At 45.9% G+C, this 21,342-nt stretch overlaps 1 protein-coding gene across 2 annotated transcripts in view; it reads left to right on the top strand.

Annotated features, from left to right (window-relative positions):
- Positions 1-21,342, top strand: part of CTSF (cathepsin F) — a 33,405-nt gene that overhangs the window by 10,574 nt on the left and 1,489 nt on the right. Inside the window, exons 4-13 of one of the 2 annotated variants that reach the window (XM_058159895.1) lie at positions 407-522; positions 1,879-1,954; positions 5,385-5,498; positions 8,900-9,045; positions 10,064-10,160; positions 12,336-12,416; positions 14,591-14,710; positions 15,653-15,717; positions 19,230-19,320; positions 20,671-20,729. In XM_058159895.1, coding sequence (XP_058015878.1) covers positions 407-522; positions 1,879-1,954; positions 5,385-5,498; positions 8,900-9,045; positions 10,064-10,160; positions 12,336-12,416; positions 14,591-14,710; positions 15,653-15,717; positions 19,230-19,320; positions 20,671-20,729 — 965 coding nt within the window. The remainder of the gene's footprint in view (positions 1-406; positions 523-1,878; positions 1,955-5,384; positions 5,499-8,899; positions 9,046-10,063; positions 10,161-12,335; positions 12,417-14,590; positions 14,711-15,652; positions 15,718-19,229; positions 19,321-20,670; positions 20,730-21,342) is intronic. The other variant, XM_058159896.1, reaches the window with a different exon arrangement.

Raw genomic sequence — 21,342 nt, 5'->3', positions numbered from 1 at the left:
AAGTCATGAAGTGATGTCACTTTTTTCAGTGCTTTTGGAACTTCGGTCACTAGGCGAATGGTTGTATGTCGAGGACTCCGTCTACTGGGCCTCCGATAGAGGTCAGGAGGATTTGCTGTAAAGCTGGAGTAGTGGTGTCCAAGCTCTGCCACTTTAAGACCTGTGGACTTCAACTCCCAGAATTCCCCAGCCAGCAGGCCCGGCTGAGGAATTCTGGGAGTTGAAGTCCCCAAAGTTATCAAGGGTAGACACACACACCCCACCCCCACTGTTAACAGCTGCGAGGCCAAAGGATCCCGCTTTGATCTTGGTGAGGGAGGCTGATTGGGGCAAAAGAGAATTACAACCAAAATTTTCCGGTTGTGGCTTTTGTAATATTTCTCGTCTCCCCCTCCGTTCTTCCCAGCAGAACCATTGGCTGAAATCCAGGCGTCCATGCTGGGTCCATGGGAGACGTTTCCTCTGACCGGCCCTTTTGTGGGCGCAGCTGGGGAACCTTTGAGGCAGATGGAGTCTCTCCAGGTGGGCGATGCGTTTCCCCAGGAGAATACACTAGTCCTCGACTTACGACCGTAGCCGGGATGTCCTTAGGGCAGGGGTCTGCAAACTTGGCTCTTTTAAGACTCGTGGACTTCAACTCCCAGAGTTCCTCAGCCAGCAAAGCTGGCTGAGGAACTCTGGGAGTTGAAGTCCACAAGTCTTAAAAGAGCCAAGTTTGCAGACCCCTGCCTTAGGGCGTCATTAAACAAGGCATCACGAGACCTCCGGACCTGATTTTTATTACCGTTTTTTAAAAGGGGCATTAAATGAATTAAATGCCCTCTTTCTGGGCACAATGAGAATATATCTGCTGAACAAAACTCCGCATTGGCAACAGGAAGGGCATCTGGCAAAGCAAACACTCTGCTAGCTCCATTCAGCTGCGAGGTGGATTTTCAAATTTTTCAGCATTTAAACCCCCGACGGTTCCTTCCCAGCTCAGGCCAGTTTCTCTCACTGGAAGGCATCGTAGGGCAAATCGGGCTAGGAAGGTGCCCAAATTCTTCTTGAGGGACCCAAAGTCTCCTGTCCTCTGGTGACATCACAGCCCCACCCTATACGCAAGGTGGGAAGCCTGAGGATGCCCCCCAGGCCAAAAATGGCTGCTCGGTCTCCGTCTTTGGAGCCTCCGTTCCCTTAAATTTCTGCCGAGGGCTGGGCAGCTGCAGCCGGGGTACGGCCAGGCCCGTGATGCGGTCAGTGGGTGTGTTCTGTCCCCCTCACATAGGAAGACACACGACGTCTACCAGTAATTTATTTTTGCAGATAAAAGTTCCGGCAGCTACTTTCCGAATGCCTGCCAAGTTTCTTATCACTTCTAGAAACAGGAGACAGCGTATCTGTAGTCCGTTGCTGGGGCAACCAAGAGTTCAAAGAGTAGTCAGAAGCCATTCACAAAGTCCAAGCCTGAAGTCCGAGAAATAGCCCATCCGAAGCTCATGATATGCAGTTTTTGTCCGTCACAGAGCCTGCAGAGCAACCCCACCCACTTTTATCCCCTGTGGGGCATGGCTCAGTGACTCAGCAATCTCTGGCCCTTCCACACTTCTTCCTTTGCTGCGCACGCCTCTCCCTCTGAAACTGCCTGGGATCAATCCACGATTGATCTTCATCACTCCCTATTAGTGGGTGCTCCGACACGCCTTCCTCCTGGCCTTCAGCTGGAACCTGAGGCGTTGCCAGAAAGGAGGGTCCTGGAGAGGGAGGCCTTGTCAGCTCCTCCTTATCACTTTCAGAGTCATCTTCCTCCGTGAGGACAGGATCAGGAGCCTGAGTCACAACAGGATGGTTGTCCTCCATGTCTCTGATTCTCATCCTGGGGGTCTCTTCCTTCCACAGAATGCCTCCGCCCACCTGGTCTCCCTCTTCAAAGACTTTCTGACCACCTACAAGAAGAGCTACCTGGACGAAAGAGGTGACTTCCGAACAAGGGACATTGGGGAGGGATCTGTTACCCTTTGCGGTTGAGGGGGTGGCAGCAGACCCCATGGGACAATTTCAAGGAGGCAGTGCAGGCATAGCCCAAATCTCTAAATCAGTTAGATGGACGGCATAAAAAAACCAGGTATATAGGTGGATGGATGGATGGATGGATGGATGGATGATAGATAGATAGATAGATAGATAGATAGATAGATAGATAGATAGATAGATAGATAGATAGATAGATAGATATGGATGGATGGATGGATGGATGGATGGATGGATGGATAGATAGATGATAGATAGATAGATAGATAGATAGATAGATAGATAGATAGATAGATAGATATGGATGGATGGATGGATGGATGGATGGATGGATAGATAGATAGATAGATAGATAGATAGATAGATAGATAGATAGATATGGATGGATAGATAGATAGATAGATAGATAGATAGATAGATAGATAGATAGATAGATAGATAGATAGATAGATAGATAGATAGATAGCAATATAGATAGATAGCGATATAGATAGATAGATAGATAGATAGATAGATAGATAGATAGATAGATAGATAGATAGATAGATAGATAGATAGATAGATAGATAGATAGATAGATAGATAGATAGATAGATAGATAGATATGGATGGATAGATAGATAGATAGATAGATAGATAGATAGATAGATAGATAGATGATGGATGGATGGATAGATAGATAGATAGATAGATAGATAGATAGATAGATAGATAGATAGATAGATAGATAGATAGATATGGATGGATGGATGGATGGATGGATAGATAGATAGATAGATAGATAGATAGATAGATAGATAGATAGGGATGGATGGATGGATAGATAGATAGATAGATAGATAGATAGATAGATAGATAGATAGATAGATAGATAGATAGATAGATACCGGTAAATGAATGGGTGGATGGATGGATTCAGATAGACAGACAGACAGAATATAGCTAGATGATAAAGTGGAAGGAAGGAAGGAAAGAAAGAAAGAAAGAAAAAAGGGAAAAAAAGAAAAGGAAACAAAAAAGAAAGAAAAAAAATAGAAAAAGAGAGAATATAGATAGATGATAAAGTGAAAGAGAAAAAAACAGTGCGGATAGAAAGAAAGATATATCTATAAAGACAGACATACTATAGATGATAAAGTGAAAGAAAGGAAAAGAGATAATAAAGACAGAATATAGATAATGAAAGATAAAGGAAGTGAAAGAAAGATGATGATAGATAGATAGATAGATAGATAGATAGATAGATAGATAGATAGATAGATAGATAGATGATAGATGAAGTTTTTGAAGTGAGGCTCGATCAGCCTCGAGAGACAGTTTGGTTTAGTGGTTAAGACACCAGGCTAGAAAGCGGGGCCATGTTCTGTCCCCCCCTCGCCTCTGTCCGAGCAATGACTTAATTAGCCGACACTATCAGCTCTGGCAGCAAACTAGCGAGCGTCTGCCAAGTGTCTCTGTTGTCTTGATGCCGATGAGTCAACAAACAGTACTTCAGCTCTTAGTTAAGCAGTTAATTTGCCTGCTACGAAAAGGCACAGCAGCTTTTGCTGCCTTTTATATCCTGTGGGTTGTGGCTCCATGACTCAGCACTTCCTAGGCCTGCCCCACCCCTGTTTCTGTTGTTCCCGCCTCTCCTGCCTACGAAACCTAGGGTCCAGCCAGGCCTGATTGCCATCAGCTGAGTCTAGAGGCGTGGCCTGGGGGGGGAAGAGTCAGGGGACGGAGGCCTCGTTATCTCCTCCACCTGGCCTGTTTCTGGCTCCTGGAGCTGAGCCAGGGAAGCCAGTGCTCCCGAGGTAAGTCCTGATGGCCCTTCCCCCTCACTTTCCAAGTCACTTTCTGGCAGGGGGCCTGGCTCGGGGGGCGCAGACACAACAAGCCATGAGTTCAAGTCCTGCCTTAAGTATGAAAACCAATCACTAGGAGACTTATGGGTTGTAGCTCTGCCTTTAGGCATGAAAGCCAGCTGGGCGACTTTGGGCCAGTTCCTCCCTCTCAGCCGAGCCTACTTCACAGGGTTGTTGTGGGGAAAATAGGAGGAGGGAGGTGTGTTGGATAGGTTTGCCACCTTGAGCTATTTGTAAAGATAGTAAAGGCAGGCTCCAAATATATAAATAATCAATATTTGGGTGCTTGTGAAGCAGCATGTATTTATAATGGTTGGAGCATCCCAGCGTCAAGTGGTCACCATTGGTGAGCTTGCTGTCTGACTTCCAACAAGCAGCGGCAATAGGGGAAGCTAGATTCATTTAATGGCCATGTGATTCGTTTAGCAACTCCAATGATTCTCTTGATAACCATGGCAAAAAAAATATATGGTAAAATTGCGCACAACTAAGTACTGACGAACTCAAAATTCAGATCCCCATTTTGATCATAAGTCAAGGATCTCTCCAGAGGGTCACGGGATGCTGCCGGTTCGGACTGGTTTGGGCGAACCAGTAGTTGCGACCTGTGAGTGGGCTGCCCACTCGCCCTGGCACTATCCCATCCTATTTAGCCATGTTTTTAAGCCATGTGCAAGTGTTGTGATCCGTCAGCAGCCTATGGAGCTGGCAAAGGAGTCGGACAGCGATGAGGCTGAGATGAGGCCAGGGCCATCGGGGAGTGAGTGTGGACTCCAGAGCCTCCAGAGACTGATAGTAGTGAGGCAGAGGAACAGGAGGAGCCTGTTCCTAATGCACACATGAGAAGAGCTGCCAGAAGGCAAGAGCAGCTCAAGCAGAGAGGACGACTCGGTAGTAAGGCCAAGAGATGATTGGCCCCTCCCATAAGGCTTAAAACAGACCAGCAATGGCATTTGGGCTTTGCCGGAAAACAACGTAGCTGCATCTTCTGCTTCGTGTACATCTTTGTTTTTGTGACTTCTGAACGTTTGCCAGGAAGGGCCTTTGGCAGTTGGCCTAATTGGACCAAGGTTTGTGAGATAACTGAGGAATTTGTGTTGGGAGGCATTTGTTTTACTTTTGAGTTGAACGACACTGGGAATGAAGTAATTCTCAGCTGTTCGAAGAAAGTTTGTTTTTCCACGGACTGAGTTTATTACTAACTACTTGGGCCTGGGTCACAACTGCAAGCTGCGTGTGCAAGCACATTGCATTTGCGGAAGGCCGCACACATATGTGGAAGGCCCACACACGAGTGAAGTGTGCGTGCGTGCTCATATGTTGTGCTGGGCGAACCGGTTGTTAATTCATGTCGTTAATTCATGTCAGAGCCCTCCTCTGGTCCAGGGGTCTCCAACCTTGGCAAATTTTAAGACTTGTGGACTTCAACTCCCAGAATTTGCCACGGCTGGAGTTGCCATGGCTGGAGACCCCTGGTCTAGTCCTAATTCTAATTGGGGGCTGTTTTCGCGGGCTGCTTTGTTTCAGAAACCCAAAGGCGCTTCCGCGTTTTTGCTGAGAACTTGGAGAAGTCCCGTCTCTATCAGGAACTGGATCAGGGCACCGCAGAATACGGAGTCACCAAATTCAGCGACCTGACAGGTAGGTGAGAAGTTTGGTTCCGGTTTCTTTTCTGGATCGCAAAAGTTGTCGGTAAAGTGGACCAGGGGTGGGTTTCAACCAGTGTGTTCTGTTTCCCTCCCCCAATACTCCCAACAAAGACTCAGTCAAAGGCCTTCTTTTCTAATTTATTTGCATAGATAAATGTCCTGGCCACGTCTACCCACGGGCCTGCCAAGTCTCTGGAGATAACGAGGAAATTATAGATAAGGCCAGAATTACTCACGAATATATTCTTCCCTCCATTGATACAGTTTGCCCGCGCAAATTCACTGCTTTGTCCAAGACAAAAAGCCAGGAATTTCCGCCTCCTTTTATAGCCTCTGTAGATGTCACTGCATGACTCATCATTCTTTGGCTTTGCCCCAACGCTTCCTCTGCTGCGCGCGCCGGTCACGTCTGCGCAGTCTTGCATCACGCCAAAACTTCCTGGAGCATTGCCAAATCAGAAGAAGGCCCGGGAGAATCAGGCCTTGCCGGCCCCTCCTCCTCCCTTTGGGTGGGTGCCAGAGAGGGAGAGAGCGCAGGAGAAGCAGGCCTTGCCAGGTCTTCTCCCTCACTTTCTGAATCATCCGAGTCCAGGAGTCCGAGTCCAGGAACCTGGGTCACAACACAGTGTTACCACCGGTTCACTTTGCGTGCAATTTGCAATAATGCCAGTCCAGGGTGACTTGGAGTCATGATTTGATGGAAAAGTAAGGCCAGACTTCCTTTCCAATGAGAAGGTGGAATTTAATAACAGCAGCAAGACTGTTGATTGGACAATACTGGAAGAAAGAAGAAATACCTACAATAGAAGAATGGATACTGAAAGTTACCAATTTGGCTGAGATGGCTAAAATCTCAGCGTTTTTAAAAGACAATACGCAGGAAAGATATTTAATTGAATGGAAAAAATGGATTGATTATCTACAAAACAGATATCAGATTAAGAAATATCAGATTGCCTTTGAATAATTAGAAAGTTATTTTATGTAATGGGGAGGGGGTTGGGAGATGAAAAGCTTTGGATGTGGTTATTTGGATTGGAAGGGAAAATTTTATTCTATGTTTGGTTTATGTATAACAATACCTTGTGATTGACCCGGGAAGCCGGGGGGGGGGGAAGGGAAGGGGTTTTTTGGGAGGGAGGGGGGGGGAAAGGGGGAAAATGTTTTTGTTTTTTAAAACTCTTTCAATTAAAAAAAAAAAAAAGAGAAGGTGGAACTTTTGCTGTTGATAAAGTTTCACAAGCGTGAAGTGGAAATCCTTTAGACCAGGGGTCTCCAACCTTGGCCCCTTCAAGCCTTGTGGACTCCACCCCCCAGGATTCCTCAGCCAGCTTTGCTGGCTGAGGGATTCTGGGAGTTGAAGTCCACAAGTCTTAAAGTGGCCAAGATTGGAGACCTATGCTCTAGACCTCCTTGGAGACTTGTAAATGCCTGCCTTGTTGTTTTAAAAAACCTATTTCAAATTAAGGTGGCTCAGACTCTTGTCTTATTCTTATTTAGAATGAGGACAAGATTTATTCATTAAACCAAGGTTAGCCAAATGATGACACTTGAGTGCAAAACCCAATCTAAAAGGTATAAATTACAGAGTATAAAGGAATGGGATTTGGGAGGGCAAGAACTGTCCATGTTTTAAAAGGCAGAGTTTTCTACTTTTATCGGAAAGAAAAGATTCCGTATGTTTCCCTTTGGCACAGATGTCCTAGTAATTTTGTAAACGTTGTTTTGAAACATGTGGACATTTTCCCATGCTTTTAATGTTTGATATGCCCCAAGGGCATTTTCCTGCTTCTGTTTTGCTTGTTATTGCTTGCCGTTGCGTTCTTCAAGTTTTCAAATTTTTTGGTAATTTTTGTTCATTTGTTTTTGGTAGGTTTGAGGGATTTCTTTTGTAGTTTTTGTCTTTTTTTTTAAAAAAAAAATCACTTTCAGTAAAATAAACCTTAAAAAATAGCCGTCCTATAAATGGATGGAAGAACATTAAAAAGAGAAGCAACCTAGAACTAAGGAGAAATTCCCAGACGCCGAGAACAATCAATTGGTGGAACGGCTTCCCTCCAGAAGTTGTGTGGGCTTCCTCACTGGAGGTCTTCAAGAAGAGACTGAACAGCCATTTGTCTGGAAGGGTCTAGGGTCGCCTGCTTGAGCAGGGGGTGGACTAAAAGACCTCTGGGTCCCCTTCCAGCCCTAGGTTTAGATAGATAGATAGATAGATAGATAGATAGATAGATAGATAGATAGATAGATAGATAGGATAGAATGGATGGATGGATAGATATAGAGTTTATGGATGGATGGATGGATGGATGGATGGATGGATGGATGGATGGATGGACGGACAGAGATAGACAGAGATTAGATAGATAGCTAGACAGATAGACAGACAGACAGATAGATAAATAGTGGATGGATAGATATAGAGTGGATGGATGGATGGATGGATGGATGGATGGATGGATGGATGGATGGACGGACAGAGATAGAGATTAGATAGATAGATAGATAGATAGATAGATAGATAGATAGATAGATAGATAGATAGATAGATAGATAGATAGGATAGAATGGATGGATGGATGGATGGATGGATAGATATAGAGTTTATGGATGGACGGACAGAGATAGACAGAGATTAGATAGATAGCTAGATAGTCAGTCAGACAGACAGATAGATAAATAATGGATGGATAGATATAGAGTGGATGGATGGATGGACGGACGGACGGACAGAGATAGACAGAGATGAGATTAGATAGACAGATAGATAGATAGATAGATAGATAGATAGATAGATAGATAGATAGATAGATAGATAGATAGATAGATAGATAGATAGAAGAATGGATAGAATGGATGGATGGATGGATGGATAGATATAGAATGTATGGATGTATGGATGGACGGACAGAGATAGAGATTAGATAGATAGATAGATAGATAGATAGATAGATAGATAGATAGATAGATAGATAGATAGATAGATAGATAGATAGATAGATAGATAGATTTATTAGATAGATAGATAGATAGATAGACAGACAGACAGACAGACAGACAGACAGACAGACAGACAGACAGACAGACAGACAGACAGACAGATAGACAGACAAAAGTATAGGATGATGGATGGATGGATTGTCTGTTTATCTATCCATCATTTACTTCATCTATCTATTTTATCTGTCTGACGTGATAAATGAGAGAGACAATGGGTGGGTGGAATAGCTTGTTTTCTGGAGTTGTGGACAGCCATGGATGGTACGGTCTCCTGCTTTTAGATCACTGAAAAGACCTCCAAGGTCCTTTCCAACCTGATGATTTTATCTTCTATGTAAATGGAGACCAAGGTTTGGGGCAGGATTTGCTACTCATGGTCTGCTTCTCTCCTTCCAGAGGAAGAGTTCCGTTCTATGTACCTGAATCCACTGTTGGCGAAGCTACCTGGCCGGCCAATGAAAGTGGCCTCCATCCCGAATGGTTCGTTCCCCGAGGAATGGGACTGGCGGGACCATGGGGCTGTCACAGGGGTCAAAAACCAGGTGGGTCTTCTTAGGCTAGGTCCCCTGGACAAACAGTTGGATGGATTCTGAGATGGGTGGGGCTGCGGTCGTTCCACCTAGGTCAGGGGTCTGCAAACTTGGCTCTTTTAAGACTCGTGGACTTCAACTCCCAGAGTTCCTCACCCAGCTTTGCTGGCTGAGGAACTCTGGGAGTTGAAGTCCACGAGTCTTAAAAGAGCCAAGTTTGCAGACCCCTGGCCAAGGTGGTGATGCCCGACTGTTTGGTCAATAGGGCCATATCAATGGGTGTCCAACCTTGGCAACTTCCCTAAGACCTGTGGACTTCAGCTCCCAGAATTCCCCAACCGGAACAGCTTGATCCTCCTTGAATTAAGCTAGATGTCTCTCCAGGACAGTGTTTCTAAACCTTAGCAACTTCAAGATGGGTGGACTTCAACTTCCCTAGCTTTTGCTCGCTGGGGCATTCTGGGAGTTGAAGTCCACCTATCCTCCAGTGGCCTCCTCTAGCTTGAGAAACACTAGTGCCAAGACTGAAACGTGGGTAGCTACGTGCCTCTTCATTTCAACTTATCGTTAGAGTTAGGAAGGTGGGGAATGTTGACTAATAATGGGTTACTTTGGAGAAATAAAACTTCTGCAGTTCCGTGAGAGTTTGTGAGACTCTGGAAACTTTTCAAGGTCAGATCAAAAGGTGTGCAGAAGAGGTCAAATGGTTCCCACAACAAAGAGAAATTTTTAATGCAGCCTACAACAGGGGTGTCAAATTTCCAGTGTCACGTGACATATTGGGACTTTTCCCCCGTTCGTTAAACTGGGCAGGGCCAGCACGTGACGCATCCAGCCCATGGGCCACGAGTTTGACACCCGTCGTCTACATGGTAGTCTGGGAGTTGGGCTGAGAAATTCATTGTTTAATACTGGGGAATTCTGGGAGTTAAAGTCCATCCGTCTTCCAGTGGCCAAGGTTTAGAAGCACTGCCCTAAAGCTTGGATGGAGCTTTCCTGATGCTCTTTGTGTTGTCTCTTCTCTCTGCAGGGCGAGTGTGGCTCCTGCTGGGCCTTCTCCGTAACGGGCAACATAGAAGGACAGTGGTACCTTCACAAGGGTACCTTGCTCTCCCTCTCTGAGCAAGGTAAGTGATGTTGTGACCGAGGCCCAAGTAGTTATTACCAGACACAATCAGTCCTAAACAAACATATTTTACTAGAGCAGCTGAGAATTACTTCATTCTCAGCTTAGTCCAAATTAAATCCAAAACAAAGTCCCTCAGAAAAAGTCCTTCGGCCTCATCACAAACCTTTGTCTTCTTTGTCACCCTGCCAAAGGCTTTTCTTGGTAAGAACCCCAGGAAGTTCAGAAACAGGAGACAAGAAACAATTGTAGCAACGTTGCTTTTCCACAACTGCTTGTTGCTGCTCTTTTAAGCCTTATGGGAGTGGCCAATCATCTCCTGGCCTTACTCCTGAGTCGTCCTTTTTGCTTACAGGTATAAAGCTATATAGAAGAATATGTATTGTAAGCAATATTGGCACTAGATTGTACACAATTGCAAATCAAAATCTATAGAGTGATAAATATATAAAGTATGTTACAACCACGGGTACAGCAGATGTAAGTATGTTGTATCATATCAAGTTTTTATTCTTTTTTCTATGGACTGTACTGTATGAACAAGAGAAAAATGGTCGTAACTAGGATGTATAACATCATGTATATTTAAAAAGGTGCCGATACATATATATATATATATATATATATATATATATATATATATATATATATATATATATAGGTCTTTGGTTGTTCGGGTTTTCTCCCGTGTAAAATTGGAAGTGTCTTGGCGACGTTTCGACGAAGTTAAAAGGAAGAAACAGCTGCAATCACACATTGCTCCCAGAAGCACGAAGCTGAAGCCTGAAGATGACGAATGAGACTTCGAATGAGACGAATGAGACTTCGTCGAAACGTCGCCAAGACACTTCCAATTTTACACGGGAGAAAACCCGAACAACCAAAGACCTATATACAAACACCTGTGAAAACCTCAGAAAACAAATATATATATATATATATATCTGTCTGTCTGTCTGTCTTTGGTTATTGGGTTTTCTCCGTAAAATTGGAAGTGTCTTGGCGGCGTTTGACGAAGTCTCATTCGTCATCTTCAGGCTTCAGCTTCGTGCTTCTGGGAGCAATAGCACGAAGCTGAACCCTGAAGATGACGAATGAGACTTTGTTGAAACGTCGCCAAGACACTTCCAATTTTACGTGGGAGAAAACCCGAATAACCAAAGACCTACATACAAACACCCGCGAAAACCTCAGAAAACTATATATATATATATATATATATATATATATATATAAAATATATATAACAATATATAATAATATATAACAATATATATATATAAAAGGAAAACATAAATTCACCTCTATGTCATGCTTTGTGGTTGCTTCTCACCTCGACGGGTGATGTTCACCCAAAGCCAGAAGAAAGGAAGCTCTGTGTCCTGAGTGACCATTGGTCAACAGGCCTTGTGAAGACTCGACAACTCTTTCGGGCCACGCTATTGCTGTTGATGACAAATGTGGCTGTTGTTAGTGTTGGCCTGACGTAGAGGACCTAAAGAAGGTCTCAGAGCCAGAGGCAAGAAGAGGGGGGGTTCAGTTGGCTTCAGCCTGAGGGACGAGGACCATCCGAGGTCACCCAGGTGTCTTCTGTATCTAAGGAGGCCTGGAGCGAGTTTCCACCCTGCTCTGAGGTCAGCCCCTTCCCCACTGCCCCCCCTCCCCTTGGAGTCTGATGGGGCCAGAGTCCCCCTAGGAAACTTCTAGACTGGGGTTCTGACTCAAATCTGGGTTTCCAGCTCTGAAGCCGGTCCCTTCCCCATTGCGCCATGTTGGCCCTGATAATCCTTAACAAAATTAATGAAGGTAAATAAGGCCCTCCTCCAGCCTTCTTGGCCTTCTTGACATGTTCAGAAGCTCTACAACCTTATGCCCTTTGAGCAACGGCTAGGTAGGCCCGTCGCAGCTCCCCATAGCTTAGAGCCCCCAAGGTGTAAATTCAGCCCTTATAGGAAAGGCCACTTTGGATTTAGTTGTCTCCCCAGCACAGTCGTCCTGAACCTTAGCAGCTTTTAAGATGGGTGGATTTCAACTCCCAGAATTCCCCAGCCAGCTGAGCCATCTTAATCCACCCAAGTTGCTGAGATATTCAGAAACATTGCCTAGGAGGTAGTCCACGTGCCTTCATCCATCTCCAGCATCCGGTTGACCTTCTTCTGACCTTCTCCCTCTCCAGAGTTGGTGGACTGTGACCTTATAGACAAAGCCTGTGGAGGTGGCCTGCCTTCCAACGCCTACGAGGCTATTGAGAATCTGGGTAAGTCTGTGGGGGTCCTTGGTGCTCTCTGAGCTTGGTTATTTTCTTGCAGACGTTTCATGACCCAACTAGGGAACATTAACAGTGCTACAAGGGAGTGGGGATTGTGGAGGGAGGAGGAGAAGGAATGTGGGGTCCTCTGAGCTTGGCTTGGTTGCTTTCTTGCAGACTGTTGTGGCTCCAGCCCCCCCCCCCCCCGGGCCTGGCGCCCCCTGCCAGAAAGTGACTCAGAGAGTGAGGGGGAAGGGCCGTCAGGGCTCCCCTCTGCAGAGCCAGCCTCTCTGGCTCAGCTCCAGGAGCCAGAGGCAGGCCAGGTGGAGGAGGTGACGAGGCCTCTGTCTCCTGTATCTCCCCCCGCCCAGGCAACGCTTCCAGACCCAGCTGTGGACAATCAGTCCTGGTTAGATTCCAGGTTTCGTAGACAAGAGAGGCGGGAACAACAAAAGAAGGGGTGGGGCAGGCCTAGAGAGTGCTGAGTCACGGAGCCACACCCCACAGGGTATAAAAGCAGGAGGGGCTGCTCTACTACTTCGTGACGGACAAAACAAACTGACTGAAGAAAACTTGAGCTGAACTATTTGACTGAGCATTTGGCCTGGATTGCTGTTTGTTCCTGACTTCCTGGTTGCTCCGGTAACGAACTTCTGTGACGCCGGCATCAGGGAAGATAAAGAAAACCTTGGCAGACGATCGCTGGTTTGCTACCAGAGCTGATAGCTGCTGTGGACTAAATTGCTGGCTAATTGAGTCAGTTCACGTGTCTCCCGGACTGAGGTGGGGGGACAGAACACAGACGTTTCATGACCCAACTAGGGAACATTAACAGTGCTGCAAGGGAGTGGGGATTGTGGAAGGAGGAGGAGAAGGAGGAATGTGGGACCCTCTGAGCTTGGTTGCTTTCTTGCAGATGTTTCATGACCCAAATGGGTATCATCAGTGCTGGAAGGGAGTAGGATTTTAGGAGAAGAGGAAGAGAAGGACTGTGGGGTCCTTGGTGCTCTCTGAGCTTGGTTGTTTTCTTGCAGAAGTTTCACTCACTATGTAACATCATCAGTGCTGGGAGGCGAAGGAGTTTGAGGAGTAGAACAAGAGTAGGAGGAAGAGGCTAAATTGGTCTTTGCTCCAGCCCAAACTCTGGACTTTTTAAGCAGAGAACAAACGCCAGGCTTTCTGTGTAACTGAGACCAACTTGGTGAAACAAATGATTCCTTTGTGTGGTGTTTCACTGAGCCGGCAGTCCTGGGCTAGTGATTTTGAGGCCATCAACTTGTGAAGGTTCTGCTGCCCAGTTTTTTCGAGCAAAATTCTGCTTTGTCCTTTTGTTTATCATGTGGGGTTAAAAGCTGGTGGGTCAGAATTAAGATGGGAGGGGGGGGTAAGAATGAGTATTTATTTCAGAACCACAATTGAGCCCAAAATTTCTGTTCTTAAGCGAGACATCTGTTAAGTGAGTTTTGCCCCCGTTTTACGACCTTTCTTGCCACAGTCGTTAAGTGAAACACTGCAGTCAGCGGATAAGTTAGAAACAAGGTTGTTAAGCAAAACCGGCTTCCTTCTTGATTTTTGCTGGTCAAAAGGTCGCCGGAAGGGATCGCGTGACCTCGGGACGCAGCAACGGTCGTAAGTATGAGCCAGCTGCCAAGCAGCTGAGCTTGGATCATGTGACCTTGGAAGATGCTGCCGTGATCCTAAGGGTGAAAAACGGTCATAAGTCACTTTTTTCCGTGCCGTTGTAACTTTGACCTGTCGCTAAATAAACTTGTGAGTCGAGGACTACCCGTATTCTAGTGTATTGCATTTTTTGTTCTCCTCAGACTTAAAAATAAGAATTGCACGACAACCTTTGGAAGCTGGATCCAAGAGGTTGTTCCAATGACGGGGACTTGGTTTTCCTAATGATGACTAATGATAATTTTCCCTCTGTTTCAACATGGCTCTAGAGCAGGGATCTCCAACCTTGGCAACTTTAAGCCTGGAGGACTTCAACTCCCAGAATTCCCCAGCCAGCAAAGCTGGCTGGGGGATTCTGGGAGTTGAAATCCTCCAGGCTTAAAGTTGCCAAGGTTGGAGACCCCTGCTCTAGCTTCCCAACTGTAGCCTCTGTTTCCCCGCCGATTTTCCCAAGTTCCTTCTGGAACCTTCCTTGATGAGGTTTCTGCCTTGCATTTCTCCAGGAGGCTTGGAGACCGAGGGGGATTACAGCTACCAAGGTTTCGAACAAAACTGTGGCTTCTCCAAGGAGAAAGTGGCCGTTTACATCAACAGCAGCGTGGCCATCTCCCAGGACGAGAGCGGTGCGTTCCACGTCTTTCGCTTAGTTAGATTTTGGGAAAGAAGTTGCTTTACAAAGTAAAAACAGTACAAGTTTTTTTTAAAAAAAAACAGAAAGTAAAGTAAAAGAAAAATGATAAATAAACAGAACAGAAATGAATTGAAATAATGAAATGAAGGAAGGAAAGGAAAAGAAGAAGGAAAACGGCAAGGGAAGGAAGGAAGGAAGGAAGGAAGGAAGGAAGGAAGGAAGGAAGGAAGGAAGGAAGGAAGGAAGGAAGGAAGGAAGGAAGGAAGGAAGGAATTAAAAAGGAAGGAGGAAGAGGAAGGAGGGAGGAGGAGGCAGAAAGAAGGAAGGAGAACAAGAATGTGGGAAGGAAGAGAGAGAGAAGAATGAAGGAAAAAAGGAAGGAGGGAAGGAGGCAGAGAAGAATGAAGGAAAAGGGAAAGAAGGATGGAGGGAGGGAGGCAGAAGGAAGGAAGGAAGGAAGGAGAACAAGAATGTGGGAAGGAAGAGGGAGAGAAGGAGGAAGAGGGAAGGAGGGAGGGAGGCAGGCAGAAGGAAGGAAGGAGAACAAGAATGTGGGAAGGAAGAGAGGGAGAGAAGAAGGAAGGAAGGAAGGAAAGGAAAAAGAAGAAGGAAAACGGCAAGGGAAGGAATTAAAAAAGGAAGGGAAGCAAAGGAAAAATGGAAGGGAAGAAAAATAGAAGGAAGAAAAGGGAAAAGGAAAGGCTTAACTTATGGTTACTATAAGTTATTATAATTCCATTCACAATTTTGGTCATAAGTCGAGGACCACCTGTATAAGATGATATAGTAACCCCTGCAGTGCACATATATCCACATTTGTAAGGAGTTTTCACTTGAATGATGCGCAAGAGATTTTTCTGTTTTGGGGGGAAAGGCAGCCCCGCTTCCTTAGGCGCCCCCTCCCTCTTACCTGTGCTCCTCTCTCCTTGGGCAGAGATTGCAGCTTGGCTGGCCAAGAACGGTCCCATCTCCATTGCTCTGAATGCCTTTGCTATGCAGGTAAGAGACTCACAATCAATCAATCAATCCAGAATAGAGCTGGAAGGGACCTTAGAGGTCTTCTAGTCAAACCTGCTGCTCGAGCAGGGGACCCTATACCATTTCAGATAAGTGGCTGTCCAGTCTCGTCTTAAAAGCTTCCAGTGATGGAGCACCCACAACTTCTGGTGGCAAGCTGTTCCAGTGGTTAATTGTCCCCACTGTTAGGAAGTTTCTCCTCAATTCCAGGTTGCTTCTCTCCTTGTTCAGTTTCCATCCGTTATTCCTTCTCGGGCCTTTGGAAAATCGCTTAACCGCCTCCTCCTTTCTATGGCAGCCCCTCAAATATCGGAAGATTGCCATCATATCCCGCCCTAGTCCAGGAGTGAAATCCAGCAGATTTTGACAGGTTCTGGAGAACAGGTAGCGGACAATTTTGAGCAGTTCGGAGAACCGGCAAATACCACCTCTGGCTGGCCCCAGAGTGGGGTGGGAATGGGGATTTTGCAGTATCCTTCCTCTGCCATGCCCACCAAGCCACACCCACAGAACCAGTAGTGTAAAAAAATATGGATTTCACCACTGCCCTAGTCCAGGGGTCTGCAAACTTGGCTCTTTTAAGACTTGTGGACTTCAACTCCCAGAGTTCTGAGGAACTCTGGGGGTTGAAGTCCACAAGTCTTAAAAGAGCCAAGTTTGCAGACCCCTGCCCTTAGTCCTTCTCTAGACTGGCTAACCCAAATCCTGCAGCCATTCTTCATATGTTTTTTTGTCTCCGGATCCTTAGTTCTTTTTAGTTACTCTTCTCTGAACTTTTTCCAAAGTCTCAACATCTTTTTTTGTAGTATGGTGACCAAAATTGGATGCGGTATTCCCGCTGTGATCTTACTAAGGCTTTATAAAGTGGTACTAATACTTCACGTGATCTTGATTCTGTGCCTCTGTTTGTGCAACCAAGGATTGTGTTAGCTTTTTTTGGCGGCAGCTGCACACGGCTGGCTCATTTTTAAGTGATTGTCCACTAGGACTTCAAGGTTCCTCTCACAGTTATTGTTTTAGAGCCGGGTCTCGCCTAATCTGTACCTTTGGGTTTTCCTGCTTAAGTGTTTTTCCTTGCTTTTCTCCCCATTCAATTTCGTTTTGTTGCATAGGTGGGATTCAGCCGGTTCACATCAATTCGGGAGAACCGGTTGTTAACTTTCTGAGCAGTTTGGCAAACTGGTTGTTAGAAGAAATCATTAGGGCAGAGAACCGGTGGTTTAGTTACTTGAATCCCACCACAGATAGTGGTGTTTAAGTCTGTCAAGATCTTTTTTGGATCCTGAGCTTGTCCTCAGCAACAAATGATGCTGAGACCCTAGAACAGGGATCTCCAACCTTGGTCCCTTTAAGACTTGTGGGTGGGAGGGGAGTTGTAGTTACGGAGCGGCCCTTTCTGCGGTGGCTGGCCAGAGCCTCGGAGGCACTGTTTCCGGGTCATTTTAAGAGGGTTGGACTTCAACTCCCAGAATTCCCCAGCCAGCATGTTTTAAGACCGCGGTCTCCAACCTTGGCAACTTTAAGACTTGTGGACTTCAACTCCCAGGAATTCTGGGAGTTGAAGTCCACAAGTCTTAAAAGAGCCAAGTTTGCAGACCCCTGCCCTTAGTCCTTCTCTAGACTGGCTAACCCAAATCCTGCAGCCATTCTTCATATGTTTTTTGTCTCCAGATCCTTAATTCTTTTTAGTTACTCTTCTCTGAACTTTTTCCAAAGTCTCAACATCTTTTTTTGTAGTAGGGTGACCAAAATTGGATGCGGTATTCCCTCTGTGGTCTTACTAAGGCTTTATAAAGTGGTACTAATACTTCACGTGATCTTGATGCTGTGCCTCTGTTTGTGCAACCAAGGATTGTGTTAGCTTTTTTTGGCGGCAGCTGCACACGGCTGGCTCATTTTTAAGTGAGTGTCCACTAGGACTTCAAGGTTCCTTTCACAGTTATTGTTTTAGAGCCGGGTCTCGCTTAATCTGTACCTTTGGGTTTTCCTGCTTAAGTGTTTTTCCTTGCTTTTCTCCCCATTCAATTTCAATTTTTTGTTGCATAGGTGGGATTCAGCCGGTTCACATCAATTCGGGAGAACCGGTTGTTAACTTTCTGAGCAGTTTGGCAAACTGGTTGTTAGAAGAAATCATTAGGGCAGAGAACCGGTGGTTAAGTTACTTGAATCCCACCACAGATAGTGGTGTTTAAGTCTGTCAAGATCTTTTTTGGATCCTGAGCTTGTCCTCAGCACCAAATGATGCTGAGACCCTAGAACAGGGATCTCCAACCTTGGTCCCTTTAAGACTTGTGGGTGGGAGGGGAGTTGTAGTTACGGAGCGGCCCTTTCTGCGGTGGCTGGCCAGAGCCTCGGAGGCACTGTTTCCGGGTCATTTTAAGAGGGTTGGACTTCAACTCCCAGAATTCCCCAGCCAGCATGTTTTAAGACCGCGGTCTCCAACCTTGGCAACTTTAAGACTTGTGGACTTCAACTCCACAAGTCTTAAAGGGACCAAGGTTGGAGACCCCTGCCCTAGAAAGTCTGCAGAGAAAATGGTTAGATGGTTAGGGGACTGGAGGCTAAAACATATGAAGAACCGTTGCAGGAAAGGAATATGTCTAGTCTTAAGAAAGAGAAGGATTAGGGATGAGCTCAAAGCTGTGTTCCAATATTTGAGGGACTGCCACAAGAAGAAGGGGTCTACCTATTCACAAACCCTCCAGAGCAGGGGTCTCCAACCTTGGCAACTTTAAGTCTGCCGGACTTCAACTCTCAGAATCCCTCAGCCAGCAAAGCTGGCTGGGGAATTCTGGGAGTTGAAGTCCTCCAGGTTTAAAGTTGCCAAGGTTGGAGACCCCTGCTCCAGAAGACAGGACAAGAAAGTATGGAAGTATTTTTTTAAAGACAGACCCAACCTAGAACGAAGGAGACATTTCCTAACAATGAGAACAATTAACCAGTGGAACGGTGTGTGTGCTCTATCTTTGGAGATTTTAAAGAAGAGAAGGGGCAGCCACTTGTCTGGAATGGTGAGTAAAGGTGTCTAACCTTAGGAACTTTTTAAGATTTGTGGACTTCAACTCCCAGAATTCCCCAGCCAGGCTTGCTGGGTAGGGAATTCTGGGAGTTGAAGTCCACAAGTCTTAAAGTTCCAAGTTTGGACACCTGTCGCATAGGGTCTCCTGCTTGAACAGGGGATTGGAGTAGAATAGAATAGAATAGAATAGAATAGAATAGAATAGAATAGAATAGAATAGAATAGAATAGAATAGAATAGAATAGAATAGAATAGAATAGAATAGAATAGAATTCTTTATTGCCTAAGTGTGATTGGACACACAAGGAATTTGTCTTGGTGTATACGCTCTCAGTGTACATAAAAGAAAAGATACGTTCATCAAGGTACAACATTTACAACACAAGGTCCCTTCCAGCTCTTCATGCTGGGGTCTTGCTTGCCATAATTACATTTTAATTTGCTTTTTTCCTTCTTTCTCTCTCTCTCTCTCCAGTTCTACCGCAAAGGCGTTTCCCACCCCTTCTTCGTGCTTTGTAATCCCTGGATGATCGACCACGCCGTCCTCTTGGTGGGCTACGGCACACGTGAGTTGTCGTTTTGGGTTGAGAAAATCCTGTGGGCCTTCCCGTGTGCGCGTGTGTCTTTATTTAGAATAGAATAACAGAGTTAGAAGGAACCTTGGAGGTCTTCTAGTCCAGCCCGCTGCCTGGGCAGGAAACCCTACACCACTTCAGAACCATTTCTGCTTCCTTATTCTGGATTTTTCTTTCTGAATCTCCTTTTTTTTTATTTACTCCTCTTGTGTGTTTTGACTCTTTCCCCTGAGATGGCAGAACTGGGCCATCGCTTTTGAAATGATGCTTCGGAGGGGCTGCCCAAGCTGGAGCTGGTAGAAAGGCATTCCAGTGCATTTCAGGATGGAAAAACAAATACAGCCCCTTCCTCTACTTCTCCCGGCAGATGGAGCCCCAGAATAGATTTTTTTTTTTTTTAATTTTGAAACACGTGAGTTTATTTTTGGAGCATGAACGCTTCTCAACAGAAGCTGATTCCTTTACACAATTACTTTGGACACTGCGTTCAATACGGAGGCGACCATTTTCACTCTGAATGTACTTCAGCTGTCTGCAAAACACAGAAGAAAATCTGTCCATCAGAACTAAAATCCAAGATCCCTTTTGGAGGAGGATCTCTTTGATTCAGGGTTTCACAATCTTGATAACTTTAAGAGGGGTGGACTTCAACTCCCAGAATTCCCCAGTCAGCATGCTTTAAATTGGGTGGACTACATTTCCCAGAATTCCCCAGTTAGCATGCTTCAAGATGGCCGACTTCAACTCCCAGAATTCCCCAACCAGCATTCTTTAAGATGGGTGGACTACAACTCCCAGAATTCCCCAGTTAGCATGCCTTAAGATGGCTGACTTCAACTCCCAGAATTTCCCAACCAGCATGCCTTAAGATGGATGGACTACAACTCCCAGAATTCCCCAGTCAGCATGCTTCAAGATGACCGACTTCAACTCCCAGAATTCCCCAGTTAGCATGCCTTAAGATGGCTGACTTCAACTCCCAGAATTTCCCAACCAGCATGCCTTAAAATGGATGGACTACAACTCCCAGAATTCCCCAGTCAGCATGCTTCAAGATGGCCAACTTCAACTCCCAGAATTTCCCAGCCAGCCGTTCTTCCTGGGGAATTTGAGAGTTGAAGTCCACCCCTCTTAAAGTTGCCGTGGTTGAGAAACACTGCCTTAGTAGTCCAACAAATTGAATTCTGGATGGGATTTCTGCTTCTCACAGCTCCATTGGGCTCAGCTGAGGATTATGGGACTTGTGATCAACCTTTTCCCCATGAGCTTGCTCTGCTTCTTCTCCTTGGAAGCGAGTAGCAGGCAGGGCCATTTCTTGACGGTTGTGTCTTCTTCCCACAGGTGGCCGAACTCCCTTCTGGGCGATCAAGAACAGTTGGGGTGCAGATTGGGGAGAGAAGGTATGGCGGGAGAGGGACCCCTCCTCTTTCCTGCCCTTATCAGTGGGGGTGGGTGGGAAGGGTGGGAGGACAGAGTCCTCCAATGCAAGGGTCTCCAACCTTGGTCCCTTTAAGACTTGTGGACTTCAACTCCCAGAGTCCCTCAGCCAGCAAAGCTGAGGTCTAGAGCAGGGGTCTCCAACCTTGGTCCCTTTAAGACTTGTGGACTTCAACTCCCAGAGTCCCTCAGCCAGCAAAGCTGGCTGAGGAACTCTGGGAGTTGAAGTCCACAAGTCTTAAAGGGACCAAGGTTGGAGACTCCTGCTCCAATGGGACTCTGCTATTACACGTAGCCTCGACTTACAACCATTTGTTTAGTGACTGTTCAAAGTTACGACGTCACATGACCACCGCAGCATCCCTGGTCAGAATTCAGAGGCTTGGCAACTGGAATGTACTTATGACAGTTGCAGTATCCCGGGGTCACGTGATCCTTTTTTTTTTTGCGACCTTCTGGCCAGCCAAGTCAGCGGGGAAACCAGGTTCGCTTAACCAAACACGTTGCTAACTTAACCACTGCAGTGCTTCACTTAACAACTGTTGCAAGTAAGGTCATAAGGTGGGACAAGACTGA

The sequence above is a fragment of the Ahaetulla prasina genome, chromosome 17, assembly GCF_028640845.1.
Source record: "Ahaetulla prasina isolate Xishuangbanna chromosome 17, ASM2864084v1, whole genome shotgun sequence".
Lineage (NCBI taxonomy): Eukaryota > Metazoa > Chordata > Lepidosauria > Squamata > Colubridae > Ahaetulla > Ahaetulla prasina.
The sequence above is the reverse complement of the archived record's forward strand: the minus strand, read 5'-3'. Positions and strand labels throughout refer to the sequence as shown.